Genomic DNA, 14,631 nt, shown 5'->3' with positions numbered 1-14,631 from the left:
TGAGTGATTTGGGGTGATTTGACCTCAGAACTCAACTAGTGAATATAAGAATGTTTGTCAAAATTTGCAGTCAAGTGACCACAACTCTCCTCGCCTCAGTTTCCCTATCTGTACCTAAAAGTAACAGCTCTTGTTCATCGTGTTTAGGAAATGAGACATTTTCCAATATGAAGTTAACATTATTTGTTAGACCTTTTGAGATTCCAGGCTTTTTTTTCACATTAAAAGTGTGTAGCTCAAGTGATGAAACCTGAATCTGTTTATCTATTTGAGATAACAGTTGACTTCTTTTCCATTAAAATTTTAATTTTCAGTTTATGCTTTATCAGATTGCTCCCCTGTATTTCAACTATTACTTACAAAATAAAGAGCCTTGTATTAGAAACTTCTCTTTTGTGGTAGTTACATGCTGGTTTGTTTGTGCAGATGAGGGCAGCGAAGTTGAAAGTGAAATAGATGAAGAGCTGGATGAAAGTGGAGAGCCACAAGCTAAGAGGGAGAAAACTGAGCTAAACCAGGCATTCCAGGTGGGCTGCATGCAGCCAGTGCTTGAGAGTGGAGTACAGCAGAACCTCCTGAACCCAATTCATAATGAGCACATTGTTGCAACTACTCAGACTATCAGACAATGCAGTGCTACTGGAAATACATATACTGCAGTCTAATGTGAAACTTCCCCTGGCCTCCGACATACGCCCCATTGCATTAGCTGTTTAGGTTTAATATGAAAAAGAAAAAAAAAAAGAGAATAAGTCTGAAGGTTGACTGTTGTCAAATGTAACTGTTCTGATCATTATTTTGTTGGAGTTGTTAAATGGAATGGGTGTACGTATTTTGCCAGGTCTGTTTAGAAACAAATTTTTGTAAACGAAATCATTTTACTTTGGCCACTCAATATGAAGAGGTTTCTTTGTATCAAATGCAAGGAAGATTTTTGCAAAGTTTAATGTTAATGTTTTGTCCTCTTATAATAATTTAATTTTTTCATAGTTTTAAAAATATTTTAATGTTAATTATTAGTTATTATGCTGATTTCATATAGATAGGTTTTTAATTAGATGCACTTCTGTGAAATATCAAAAGAACTGTTTTCTTTGATTTACACTGGAGGCATACTTATTTGACAGCAGATGTATCAAATTTGTTATAAAAGGTGCTTTTCATCGTACTACGAGAAGACACTATTTTGATAAAATTGTGAGTATTCAGGGGGATTTTTTGTAATAATGCTGGAGGGTTGAGAAGATCTCCTCATTTCTTCCTGTGAGGAAGAAGCTGTTTAAAGACAGAATTGTATCAGAATGTGGTAATCTGTATGGCATAAATGTACCTAATTATCTGAACATGATGTAAACAATGCAAGCTTCATTTAAAATCAACAGTTTCAGATATTATTTGCATACCAGTTCCTCTGTTTTGAAGACTACTGATTCTATATGTGAGGCCACTGAACTGATGCTTTTGATTGTTCAGTGGCACTGTAGTTGTTAGAAACTGAAGCTAAAAAAAAAGTGACTTGATTATTGTTAATTTTATGTGTATGTGCTACTTATGCTGAACTGGACATACAGGAAAACATTCCATTTGGATGACTTTCTTCTATTCCAGGTCTTTTCCTACTAGTGGTTCAATCTGCTGCTCTTAGAAAAGATGATTTATAGAATGCAAGGAATGTAGCAACCTGCATCATTTTCCTTTCAAAAACATTTCCTTGTTGTTAAAGTGGATTTAAATTTTTACAAAAATTAGACAAGGCAGTGTAACTGGCACACCTCACTTGTACCTATTCCCAATTGTGTAGAATTTGAATAGGTGGCTAGATGGACCATTGCCATTTAAGAATGTACATCAGGGATCATTGTACCTCGGCTATTACATGGTGCCTTAAACAGAACTGAAGCTAAGACTTAGTACTTTTTGTTATTCTTAACTCTTAAATTAATTCAACAAGGTGTGCCTGTCATTTTCAAATTCCCTAAGAAGTAAGGGCAGGTTACACAGCCTTCAAAAGAATAAAAGGATTTTTTTATTATTAAATAATTTTAATATCCCTCTTAGAATGACAATAGACCTATTTTTTCTCGTTTCTAGCTGGATTTCACTTTAATAGAAATAAAATTTGCTTGGGAATTTGAAAAGCAAAACTAGCTTTAATACCAACTTCAAATGTCAAAGTAGACTGACCATAGTCCCAAGCATGATTATATATTTTCTAAACCCTTGCCTACTTTTAATTTTAAAAACTAAAAAGAAATAAATGAGCAGGTACATAATGCAGTGCATGTTTTCAATTTCTATATTTTGTGGTGTATCAGCCAGATATTACATTTTAATGGTTAAATAACATGAGTTTATAAAGACCATATTAATTGACATTAAAGAACTCAAGTTTTTCTTCAAAAACATTTCATTATGCAGACATGCAGACACATGAATTTACTATACTAAAGTAGAAGAATTAAATAAGAAAAAAAAATCCAAAAAGTGAATGAGAACACAAAAATATCAACTTTATAGGAAAGACTGTGTAAAAAAAAAGAGGATTCTTTTATTCTGATTTATCTAGTGTGTCTGGAAATTACTTTGAAGTCATATATACCAAATGGGAGAAGAGCATGTAAAATGGAAGTTTATTTATAGCAAACAAGTTTGTTGCTAGAGTTTACATATGCTCCAAATACAGCTGCACATAAACTAAAATGTCCTAACATTACTGGTGCACAAAAAAAAAAATATTTAATTCCTTTGCAGAATTGTGAACCCATCCAGCTCATTCTGTGTAGGCATAATTCCTACCAATGTCAGTAGATGGCTTTTGCCTCAGTAAAAATAAAAGTGACATTTATATTCATTATTTCTAAACTCATAAATGCACTGAATCTCATTATAGATTTTGTTGTCACATATATCACTCAGTGTGTCCTGATTTTTCCTTAGAAATCAGCACATCTGTACCCTTCACCAAAAATGCTAAAACTAAGCTGTGATAAATATTTACTCCCCTTCATTGTGCATTATAAGATGTTTACAAGTAAAATAAAGTGAAATAATTCAACTTTTTTTTCATTTTCAGCTTTTTTTTAATACTGTAGTAGTTGTTTTAATTTTTGTGTTTGTTTGTGTTATGTTATGCTTTCTTGGTTTAATGTTGAATTTGTTGTTGCTGAGAAAAGAGTACAATTGTAAAAGGTAAATCTAGATTGCTAAATATAGTGGGACTTGAGTATCTTTCATTGCTTAGCTTTCCACTCCACTCAGTTGTTAAATGTCATCAAGTGAAAAACAAAACTGAACAAAAATCTGAATACAAAAAATGGAGTGTATTTCATAGCTTCTAAAAACAATGAATTATCAAAACAAATTGGAACTTTCACAGGTTCAAAAAACTGACTGGAGTCTGTATTCTTACTCTTAAATTCTAAAGATTTTACCAAGGTTTTTTAGAGCAGCTATCTTACTCTGTTATAAACTTACAGATTTGGGGGTCTTTTGTTTTGTTCTTACTGAAATTTCAATCAAATGCTTAGATAAAACATTTTGCACACCCTTGCTGTTTAATAGCTGGGTTTTAGTACTTGTTGAAGTAGAGAGATGCGAATACCTCAGTGTGTATTCTGTAATGTGTAGCGTGCGGCTGCATTGCCACACCAGCTCTGACGTCTCTGGTCAATGCTATGGAGAGGTGTAGCGTGTGTCCACAGGGTAGACATTATGAGAGTTGATATGATTTATTGTGTTTTATCTAATCTTGAAATGGAATCCAGAATAATTATTTTAGAGGCATTTTCCCCATTAGCACAAAATAGCACAGTGAACAGTGTGGGGGAAGAGGTCTTGTTGAACTACCTTTTCAAAGCACAGGGCCCAATTTTCAAAAGTTTTATATATGTTAAAGTGTTTTGTTACATTTTCATCTTTCTTGTGGTAAATCAGTTTTGAAACTTTTTTTTTCAGGTTTTTTTTTTGTTGCTTGTACTGTAGTATGCTCAAAGCACCTTCATTTTTTAAAAGTTCCATAAAAATTTGGAAAATAGATGTTAAATTATTTGCCTATAAAATGATGATTTTAAAGGCAATACTGCCTTTAGTTCAAAAAATTAGGAAAATTAAGTTCTGTCATTCAGGAATGCATAGGTCTATATATAAATTTAATTTAAAGCAAGGTATTTTTAAATATCTGAAACACTTTTTGTTTTATCTTGGTTTCCCTAGGAGAAATTATCTGATATCTTTATCATTCTCACCAACTGACATCTGCACTGCTTAGAAAAAAATCCATGTTAGAGATGCACCACAATCCAATTTAATTCAGAATGCTTTTACAAAACAAAAGCAACCACTGAGAGCCATATATGTGCTGACAAAACCCCCAGATTTATTAGTAATATAAGTCTACAACAATAATTTCAGAGTTCAAAGTGCAAATCTGAGAGAGCAAGATGAATTTCTGAAAATTGGGCCCTTGTCACACTAACAGGACCTGCTCTTTGTATATGGTTTAAAGCAAATTGATACATGGAATTCTAGTATCTCTGCTAATTTGTTTGGTGATTTAACACTGACAATAAAAACTGGAATAGAAGCATAAACACACAGTGCTTAGTTCTAGTACTAGGAAATTAATTTGATATGATGCCTTGCATTAACCCTTTGAGCATTGTAAGTAACATGATGGGAACAAAGATTTTTAGATAATTTAACTAGTTCACTGAGCGTATACTTTGAAATAGCTTATAGTGTTGTAAATCTTTTTTTACTTATGTCTAAAGTAAATACTTGCATACAATATGGGGATGTTTTTTATTAATAGGGGCCTCAGTAGATGTAGGCAAAATATTCATTGCCATTTATATGTACTGTGTAATGTAGAACAGTACTTCAGCTCCCTGGTTTTCATAACTGCATATATATATATATATATATATATACAAAGAAAATCAAACATGATTCTACAGATAGGAAGTTGTCTACTTTAAGATTCCTTTAGAAGATAAAGGTTTAGAAAATATATTCAGCTATTTTGAAAATTTCCTGAGATAGATTAGTATTGGAATACTCCAGTACTGTAAAAGAGAAATCTTTAGGATTAAAAGAAGGTTTAGTAATAATAAATTTTGCAGAATATTTGAGGTGTTTGCATTGAAATTTTTGGCGGTGTTTGTGAGAAACAGGAACAAAAAGTGCACAATTATGTTAATATTCCTTTTAAAACTCAGTCACTGCAATAATGACTAGCTAGAAGATGAAGGTATTTTATTAAATTTCACATACAAGGGTACAGTTTGGATGGCCCTTCTTGAATGTCAGAATTTTAAAAGCAACTAGAAATTGCACGAGCAAATAATTTTAAAAGCCCCTTTGTTCTTCAAATTACTGCTTACAGGAACAAGGGAACAAGTGTAGCAGCAAGTAAAGATGCTTTTAACTTAGTGATACTGATGCCACCTTACTAAGTGAGAATACAGTACATTTTCTACTGGTTCCTTGCAATATCAGTCAGCAAACACTAAAGCAGCTGTACTTATTTAAGTCTAGCTGAGGGCAAAGAAAAAAGGTATCATTTAAAGTTATTTAAGGGAATTACGTCAGTAGTATAGTGCAAGTTGTAAACACTTTTAGTCAGTTAATGCAAATTAATGCATAATTAATTAACATAAATGCAATACTCAAAGGGTTTTAATTTAACAACTTTTTTATTCATAATTTACTGTAAATGCTTCTGAGTTTGCATGCCTTGATCATTGCTGCTAGTGATTTTATGTGCCAGTAGACCTGAGTTTAATTTACCAGTTTAACTAAGAAATAGTAAAAGCCACTTACAAAGTGACTGCCTAGTGTTTGTTTGGAGTAAAATATGCCTTAGTTTGAAAACTATCATTTTAACTCTTGTTTTATTCTGATTTTCTTCTCCTTTTCCTGTTAAAAAAAAAAATTGAATTTTGGGATTGGAAGCCCTGAGTAGTTAAATATTTGGTAAGAATTATTCTTAGAGATTGCTCATTAAGGCTGAAATTCACTGTAGAAAACAAGGCCCAGAAAAAGCCTATGGGCATCAAATGAGCCTCACTATTTCAGGAAGATGTTCTTTGTATGTTCTTAAGCACTTTCTTGGTTAGGGTGCAAACATCTTACAGGAATTTTCAGTTCTAGATTAATTTTACTCTGAAATAATAAATGTCTTTTTAGGAGGAATTTAGACTTCAGAGGAGCAACCTTGAATGGATTGGGTTTTAACAGGAACTCAGTTCAATTCTTTTTGACTCACTGATGCCAGCAAAAGCTTTTTACACAAAGAATATTTAATGGGTTCCCCAAATAAAGTTTCCTTCCATACAATATTAAAGTGACTGCCTTGTATTTAAACATTAAATACCCATTTTAAAGTAACCCAGTTAAGCAACTTAAAATATGTTGGGGAAATATCACTTTTGTACCAAAGCAAGTTGCCCATTTCCACTCATACCCACTGAAAATTTGGATTTACAGTTAATAACCAATGAGGCTGTTAAAGAAACTTTGAGTGCCTTTCAAAAACTTGGAAAATTGTGCCTGAGGTGGTAAACTTTAATTAGGTTAATTCTAGAGCTACCAATCAGTAATGTTATCATCACTCAGGGCTTTCTTACCTTCTAGGAAACTTCCCTTGTTGCATTTATTTTATACTGTATTTTTTTTAAGTGCCATCATTTAAATTTCACTTAGTAAGTGGCAGATTACATTATCCAGTCCCACAGCACAGAAACATCATAACACTAGGACATATTCAAATTCTTATTTTCCAGTTGACTGAATATATTATGTAAATGAGATAAGCAACTTTTTGTAGATTGTATGTGTGAGATAATGTAATGTTCTTTTCCAGTTTTTGGGCTACAGTTGAATATACTTTTTAATTATTTAAAGAAGACATCTTTACAGAATAACGTGATGGTTTTTTTTGTATAATGTATTTGATTTTGTAAATACGTATTTCCTGATGTGATTTTTGTGACAAATGCTAAATCTTTTAGTATATAATGTCCTCTCAAAACTGGCAGGAGCTAAATAATAGTTTGTTGGCAATTTGTATTGTGTACTGTACAATAACTGGGGACCTTTTATAATTATAAAAATATATATTAACTTTTAGTGTGTTGTATAAAAAAAATGACTGGAACATACTAAAGACAGTAGGATTTTTCTGAATATTTCAGACTTGAACTCAGGCTAGCTTTCTTGTGTTTTTCAAAACAAAATTGTGTCTTGTCTTTTAAAATCAATAAATTTGTTTTCTTGTTACAAACATATCTGAATGGCTTCAGTTCTTGTATAGCTGTTTTGGACTGTTGTGTGGTTGATTTTGAGAAAAAAATTATTGCACTTACACTTTTGAAATAAGACCACTTTTTTTTTCTTATTTAACAACAGAACTAAATAACAAGTGTGTCTCAGATGGCAAAAAACCCAAGTATTTTGAATCATAGAATCACAGAACTGCTAGGGTTGGAAGGAACTTCTGAAGATCATCTAATCCCGCCCACCCTGCCAAGGATCACCTAGAAGTGTTGGTTCAACTGAGTTGCTTCATACTCCCAGTAAATAGAGACTGTAATGTACTTATTCATTTCAATGTTCACAGTAATTTCCCATTACAGATTTATGTAGTTAACAGCTAACAGTGAGAGGCATGCAGACTCTGGCCTCCAGGAATTAGTGGTGTCAGTTTGGTACCAGCAGAACCTACTTCTGCAATTTTTGCTGTAAATATTCTGCAATATGGTAATGTGTTAGATGTTTTGACAATTTCACAAAACATAGTTGAAAGACTAATCTTACCTGTTCATATATTCTGTGGGTCTCAAGTATGTGTTGCAGGCACCATATATATTTCATATTATATTTCATATAAAGAAATGCTGAATTTTATTTTAATGTGGAGGACCCACCAAGTAGTAGATGCTAGAACATATCAAATAACTATTGGATACCAAGATTAAAACAGGTATTTCACACAGAACTGTGGTAAAGGTAGAAGAGTTGCACCCTAAAGCTTGCTTTTCTCAGGATGTTCAGCCATAAATTATGGTCCAGTCATTGCCTATTCTTTAATTTCAAATGAAGACCAAAAACTTAGTATAGTACAGTATTGGTGCCTGCATTGCATAGTACAAGACTACAACTACACCAGTGACCTGCTGCAGCTAAAGAGTCAGGAAATTGGCAAGGTTGGAACAGACCTTCACGGTCACCCAGTCCAGCTGTCTGCTCCGCACTACCCTTGTCACCCATAAACCACCAAACCACGTCACCAGACCCAGATGCCTCTTGAACACCTCCAGGGATAGTCACTCTACCACCCCTGTGGGCAAACTGTTCCAATCTCTGACCACCCTAACAGTGAAAAAAACTTTCTAATACCTGAATCTCCCCTGTCTCAGCTTAAGGTCATTTCCTCTTGTCTTCTCACTGCAAGCACAGCAGGAGATCAACCCTTACCTCACTACAGCCTCCCTTCAGGCAGTTTAGAGAGCAATTAGGTCTACCCTGAGCTTCCTCAAGACTAAATAAATGCAACTCTCACAGGTGTTCCTCTGTGACGTGTCCTAAAGCTTTCACAAGCTATGTTGCCATTCTCTGGACATGTTCCAGGAATTCAGTGTCTTGTTTAAAGTGAGGGGCCGGCCCAGAACTGGACACAAGATTTGAGGTGTGGCCCCACCAGCACTGAGTACAGGGGGTCAATCCCTGCCCTGCTCCTGCTGGCCACACCATTGCTGGCACAGGCCAGGATGCCATTGCCCTTCTTGGCCCCCTGGGCACTGCTGGCTCACGCTCAGCTGCTGTCACCAGCACCCCCAGGGCCTTTTCCTGTGGCAGCTTTGCAGCCACTCTGCCCCAGCCTGTGGCACTGCCTGGGGTTGCTGTGACCCAAGGGCAGGGCCCAGCACTGGGCCTTGTTGAGCCTCACACCACTGGGCTCGGCCCATGATCCAGCCTGTCCAGATCCCTCTGCAGAGCCTTCCTGCCCTCCAGCAGGTCAGCACTCCCACCCAGCTTGGTGTCATCTGCAAACTGACTGAGGGAACGCTCAATAGATAATTGATAAAGATGTTACACACAACAGAAAGAGCCCTGGGGAACACTAATAGTGACTGGCCACCAACTTGATTTTGTTCCATTCACCACCACTCTCTGGGCCCGACCATCGTGGTAGTTTTTTTACCCACCAAAGAGTCCACTCATCCAAGCCACAAGCAGTTTTTCTAGGAGGATCCTGTGGGCAATGGAGTCAAATGCATTTACTCAAGTTTAGACAGACAACACCCACAGCCTTCCCCTCATCTACTAAGCAGGTTGCTTTGTCATAGAAGGAGATCAGGTTGGTCAAGCAGGACCTGCCTTTTGTAAATACATTTGCTGGGCTTGATCACCTAGCTGCCCTGCATGTGCATCTCTTCCACAGCCTTGCTCAGAACTGAAGTAACAACAGCCCTGCAGGATCATCCTTCCAGCTGTCCTTGCAGACGGGCACTACATTTGCTGATTTCCATTCTTCTGGAACTTTTACAGTAACCAGGCCTGTTGGTAGATGATTGAGAGTGGTTTGGCAAGATGTTTTACCAGTTCCCTCATTACTCTGGGTGGATCTCACCAGCACCCATAGACTTGTGAGTGTCTAATTGGCACAGCATGTCACTAACCATTTCCTCCTGCATTATGGGGGCTTCACTCATCTGCCCATCACCAATTTCCAGCTTTGGTAATTTCTCAAACTGGGTATCCCAAGGACAAGTGGGAATGAAATTAAGACCAGGGCAAAGAAGGCATTAAATACCTCTGCCGTTTCCTCGTGCCCTGTCACTCACTACACTGCCCTCTGCATTCCACAAATGATGAAGACACTCCGTGACCCTCCTTTTGCTATCACTGAATTTATACAAGCCTCTTTTGCTTCTTTAACTGCTGTGGCCAAATCAGGTTCTAGTAGGACTTTGACCCCTCTAATCTTCTCCCTGTATGATCTTGCAACATCCTTACAGTCCTTCCAAGTTATTTGACCCTCCTTCCAGAGATGATAGATTCCTTTTTTTCCCCCCAAGTTCTCTTTAACCAGTCTTTTTTCCTGATGACTTGTTTTTCTAGACAAGGGGACATCCTGATCCTGAATATTTAATAATTCCTTTTTAAAGCACATCCAGCCTTCCTGGACTCCTTTGTCCTTCAGGACTGACTCCAAAGAGACTCTGTCAATCAATGTCCTAAACAGGCCAAAGTCTGCTAGATGGAAGTCCAAGGTGGAAGTTCTGCTGGTGCCCCTCCTTATCCACCCAGTACTGAAAACTAGTATTTCATGATCTCTCTGCCCAAGACAGCCACCAACCATCGCATCATCCACTAGTCTTTCTTTGCTTGTCTCATGGTTTAAGCCCAGCCAGCTGCCAAGCCCCAAACAGCCACTTGCTCACCCCCGCACCAGTGGGATCAGGGAGAGAATCGGAAGGATAAATGCCAGGAAACTTGTGGACTGAGATAAAGACAGTTTAATAGGGAAAGCAAAAGCCATGTACAATCCAAGCAGACCCACTTACATTCTAAGCATGATGTCACATGGTCTGGAATATACCTTTGGTCACTTTGAGTCACCTGTCCTGGCTGAGTCTCCTCCTGAGCACCCCCAGTCTCCTCCCCAGTGTGGCTGCACCAAAAGCAGAAAAGGTCTTGGCTCTGGGCAAGCCCTGCTCAGCAGTAACAAAAACATCTCTGTATTATCAACTCTGTGTTCAGCACTAATCCAAAACACAGCCCCATAGCAGCCATTATAAAGAAAGTTAACTCTACCCCTGCCAAAACAAGCACATACACAAAACAAAACAAAACAACCCCCAAAAAAAAACCCCAAAAGCAAAAACCCCAAAAAAACACAAACAAACAAAAAAAACCACAACAGGTCTAGCAGGGCATCTCCTCTGGCAGGCTCTTTCACCAGCTGTTCAAGAAGTTCCCTTCCACACAGTCCAAGAACCTCCAGTCTGCTTTGTCTCTGCTGTGTTCTATTTCTAGCAGACATTTGGCAAGCTGAAATCATACACACATAAAAGGGCAACCATGAGACTTCTGGCAGCCACTTCCTGCTGATCTTCCCCCTGTCTTACCATAGGCACTCAGCCTTGTCATCTTCATCATAACCATCAATTTCAATACAATCAAATCACTCCCTAAGAGTGCTATTCTATGTTTACAGAATACTCCTAATTGGTTTGCTAATTGAGTTGAGGCTTCATTTTCTAGCATGTGCCTTGCTGAGACTAAATAGGCTTTTCTCTGACACATACATGGGAAAGCAATGTGTAGAGGACATCGTCTCTAGAGGGATCAAACACCAACCAACTCCTGAAATAACCAACAGCCTACATTGCTCAGCTCTTTTCTACTGACAGTACTACCAGGAAGATCCTGCAAAATTCAACCTGTTGCTGTTTTTATTTGAACTGATTTTATTATGAAAGTTTCATTCACAGTAACACAGATCCACAGATCCAGAGCTCTGAGTGTAAAGTACAGGTAAAATGTGGGCGAAACTTGAAAATACTGGGTATTGTAAGAAAAAGGAAGTGTAAGAAAGGTAATAAATTATTTCTATTACTTCTATAAGGTAATTTTCTGCACAATGTTATTGTCAAATAAGTAAGATACATTCTATATCTAGTTATTTTAAGTCTTTTTAATTTGAGTTACCTAAAGCATTCACTTTAATTGTGTAAAATCACATAGAGCCTGCAGCAATCCAGTGTGCATCAATTGTTTCATTCTGTGTCAAGGTCTATGCCAAAAACCACATGAAATATAAGCCAGTTATTTTTCCACAAAAGCATCTGACCAAGACAAGTAAGAGGAAGAAACCTTGATCTATTTTTGGCACTGTTAACAGTATGCTAGAAAGAGTTTTTATTCTGACTTGGCTCTGCTGTTCTCATTCAAAATTTTGCTAAATCCCATTGTACATGTATTTCCCCAGTACATTAACTAACCTAACATGTCAGACTAACCAAAACAACTCCTTATTGACTGAAATATGCTACTGCTGACATTTTATTCTAAATGTTTTATAAGCAGAACTGTTCTAGTAAAGAGTGACTCTGTCTATAGGCATTTGCCATGGGCACACTGTACACAAGATCTGCTGCTGCTTTTATGATCAGAGTTCATGGCAGATGTGGTTGGTCAGTACTTATCCAGTAACCTACTTGTTAGTCAAACAGACACATTTTCAGAGCTCTAGATGGAAGAGGTATTAAAAAACTGCTGTCTCAGTGCTCTGCAGCTGGATGTTACCTTTCCCACAATAAGTGATGTCCTGGCAGAAAGAGCTGAAAAAGCTGCAATAGTGACATGTTGAAGTGAGGATCACCGATAGTGTCATTGCAACACAGGCATTGAATTTACTGGTCCATATGAGTGACAAGGTGACTGTGACTCAGAACAGTAGCAATCACTTCATCGATTTCCCTGGTCTGCAATGGTTTGCAATGCCCAAGAAAAATTTAGACTTCCCTTCTTCCTCCAGGTTTCACCCAAGAAAGTCAAACAGCCAAAATCAAAATCTGCAATTATTAAAATTGCAAGAAAATGGGACAGCCCAAATCATCACCATATAAATGACCACATTACCTTCCTGTGAACTTCTTGGTGGACTATTTTGTGTGTCTTTGGGAAGCATAGTTCTTCTACCTGTACACCTTACCTCCATCCACTTATTATGGCAAATTCAAATCTATGCTCTATTACACCAATGGGTAGACAAAAAAGACTTGGCTTTGGATGTTTCTGCTGACAAATTGGCCAGAATAACTAACAATATCTATGTTGAATAATGCACCCCAATCAAGCTTTTTTGTCTTTTTCCTATTAAAGAGAATTTAATTGATTTAAATTTCTTTAAAGTGTGGATGGAGTTTTTGTTAAAAATAAAAAAGTGATCAAATAGGTAATCCATTGTAGACAAATCCTGTTGTGATGTCTGATGGGGAAAGAAGTGGTCTCATTTAACACCACCAGATCTGACACCTTTAAACCCACTAAGCAAGATTGTACCTGCTGTTGCTCTTGACTTTAAAGGCAATGAGACTCTGCAGAGACAACAGTCCAGCTGGGAAAGACTGTGACATTCCAGCCCAATTCTCTGTTACAGCACAGGGTACATATAGTAGCAGGCAAACCCCAGAATGGGAAATCCATTATTCAGAAGGCTGAACAATTGCTTTGTTAAGCTATACTGTATTATATTATACTATCCCAAAACTATACTCTACTACTCTGTAGGAAAATAAAGAAAAACCTGTCACCCCTTACAGACAGTCATGCCACAACTTTGACCTAACTGGTCAATCAATCCAAACAACCATCACCAGTGTCCAGTTAAGAAATCTCTCTTTGGTAAACAATCTCCATAACACATTCCACATGTGCCAAACAACAGGAGCAGCAAATAGAGATAAGAATTGTTTTCTCTCTCTGAGCTTCTCACTGCCTTCCCCAGGGAAAATCCTGGGAACGTTGTACCTGCTGCTCTCTGTGAACACACACACATACCTGCGGCCACAGGTATGCCTGTGGAACAAGTGTTGGTTGATCTGTTTTAGCCTTCAATGTCAAAGCAGCAGCTCAACAATAATGTTAATAGAGCATATTGTTGCACCTCTAGACCTAAATTTTGTTTTAAGTACAAAATATTTGATTTACCAAGAGATACTGAAAATCTAGTGTTTATAGAATTAATGAGGAGCTCATTGGCAGCATTAACTCAATACTGCTGATACTGCTGACTTTGTTAATGGCCAATGAAAGACAAAACTGAATTAAAAACTGGTTTCCTATTACTTCCACAGATCAGTTTTGAAACCACAATGGTGCACACACAAGAAGGCATTCACAACCAGGTAACAGTTTCAGGTGAGCAACATCTTGCAGAGTGTTTACAGTCAAATTTTGATGGAATTCACCGCATGAGGGATATGGTAGTGACTTGTTTGAGCAATAACCCTTGTAGTTATTTCCTCACATTCTTGAGTAACAACATAGTTTAAAGAGACTGATGGAAATCTGAATAGGAAAATCATCGGAAATTACAAAGGCAGAATATAAATTGATTGTTACTTGGGTTTTGGTCTTTTTGAGGGTTTTTTTGCTGATTCACCTAACAATTTAACATGTGCATTAAAGACTAAAAGGAAGGATCAAAATTTCCTGTCCTCAGTATTTCAAGTTCATACTACCTGTTGTTGTTCAAACTTTCAGGAATACAGGTGAGTTTTTTCAGACACATTATTCTCTTATTTGATTTGATAATTAAAACTAATTTATGCCTTCAGAAAACATATTTGCCCAGTGTATGTTTGATAAAGGGCTGCTACACAGAAGTTATCTCAGAACTCTTCCCCGCATGTCCCTGTTCCCCCCTCCCTTCCTCAAAACCACATATATTTGTTTCAGGAAGCAAGCTTGCTATCTTAGACTCACAGTTGCAGCTAAAAACTAGTGCACTGGAGCCACAGGCATATAGCTGTTTAGTGGATTAATGGTGGGGCCTGAAGCTGGAACCAAGGCTGCAAGTTGAAGCTGAGGCAGTAAAAGCAGCAACAGCCATTGCCTGAA

At 37.1% G+C, this 14,631-nt stretch overlaps 1 protein-coding gene across 2 annotated transcripts in view; it reads left to right on the top strand.

Annotated features, from left to right (window-relative positions):
* RFX3 (regulatory factor X3) overlaps window positions 1–7,286 on the top strand; it is a 106,954-nt gene extending 99,668 nt beyond the window's left edge. For both annotated transcript variants that reach the window (XM_063181414.1, XM_063181413.1), the window contains one exon: window positions 427–7,286. In XM_063181414.1, coding sequence (XP_063037484.1) covers window positions 427–665 — 239 coding nt within the window. In that variant the 3' untranslated portion in view covers window positions 666–7,286. The remainder of the gene's footprint in view (window positions 1–426) is intronic.
* Window positions 7,287–14,631: the final 7,345 nt, after the last annotated feature.

The sequence above is a fragment of the Melospiza melodia genome, chromosome Z, assembly GCF_035770615.1.
Source record: "Melospiza melodia melodia isolate bMelMel2 chromosome Z, bMelMel2.pri, whole genome shotgun sequence".
Classification (NCBI taxonomy): domain Eukaryota; kingdom Metazoa; phylum Chordata; class Aves; order Passeriformes; family Passerellidae; genus Melospiza; species Melospiza melodia.
Note: the sequence above shows the minus strand (reverse complement) of the source record. Positions and strands in the feature narration are given on the sequence as shown.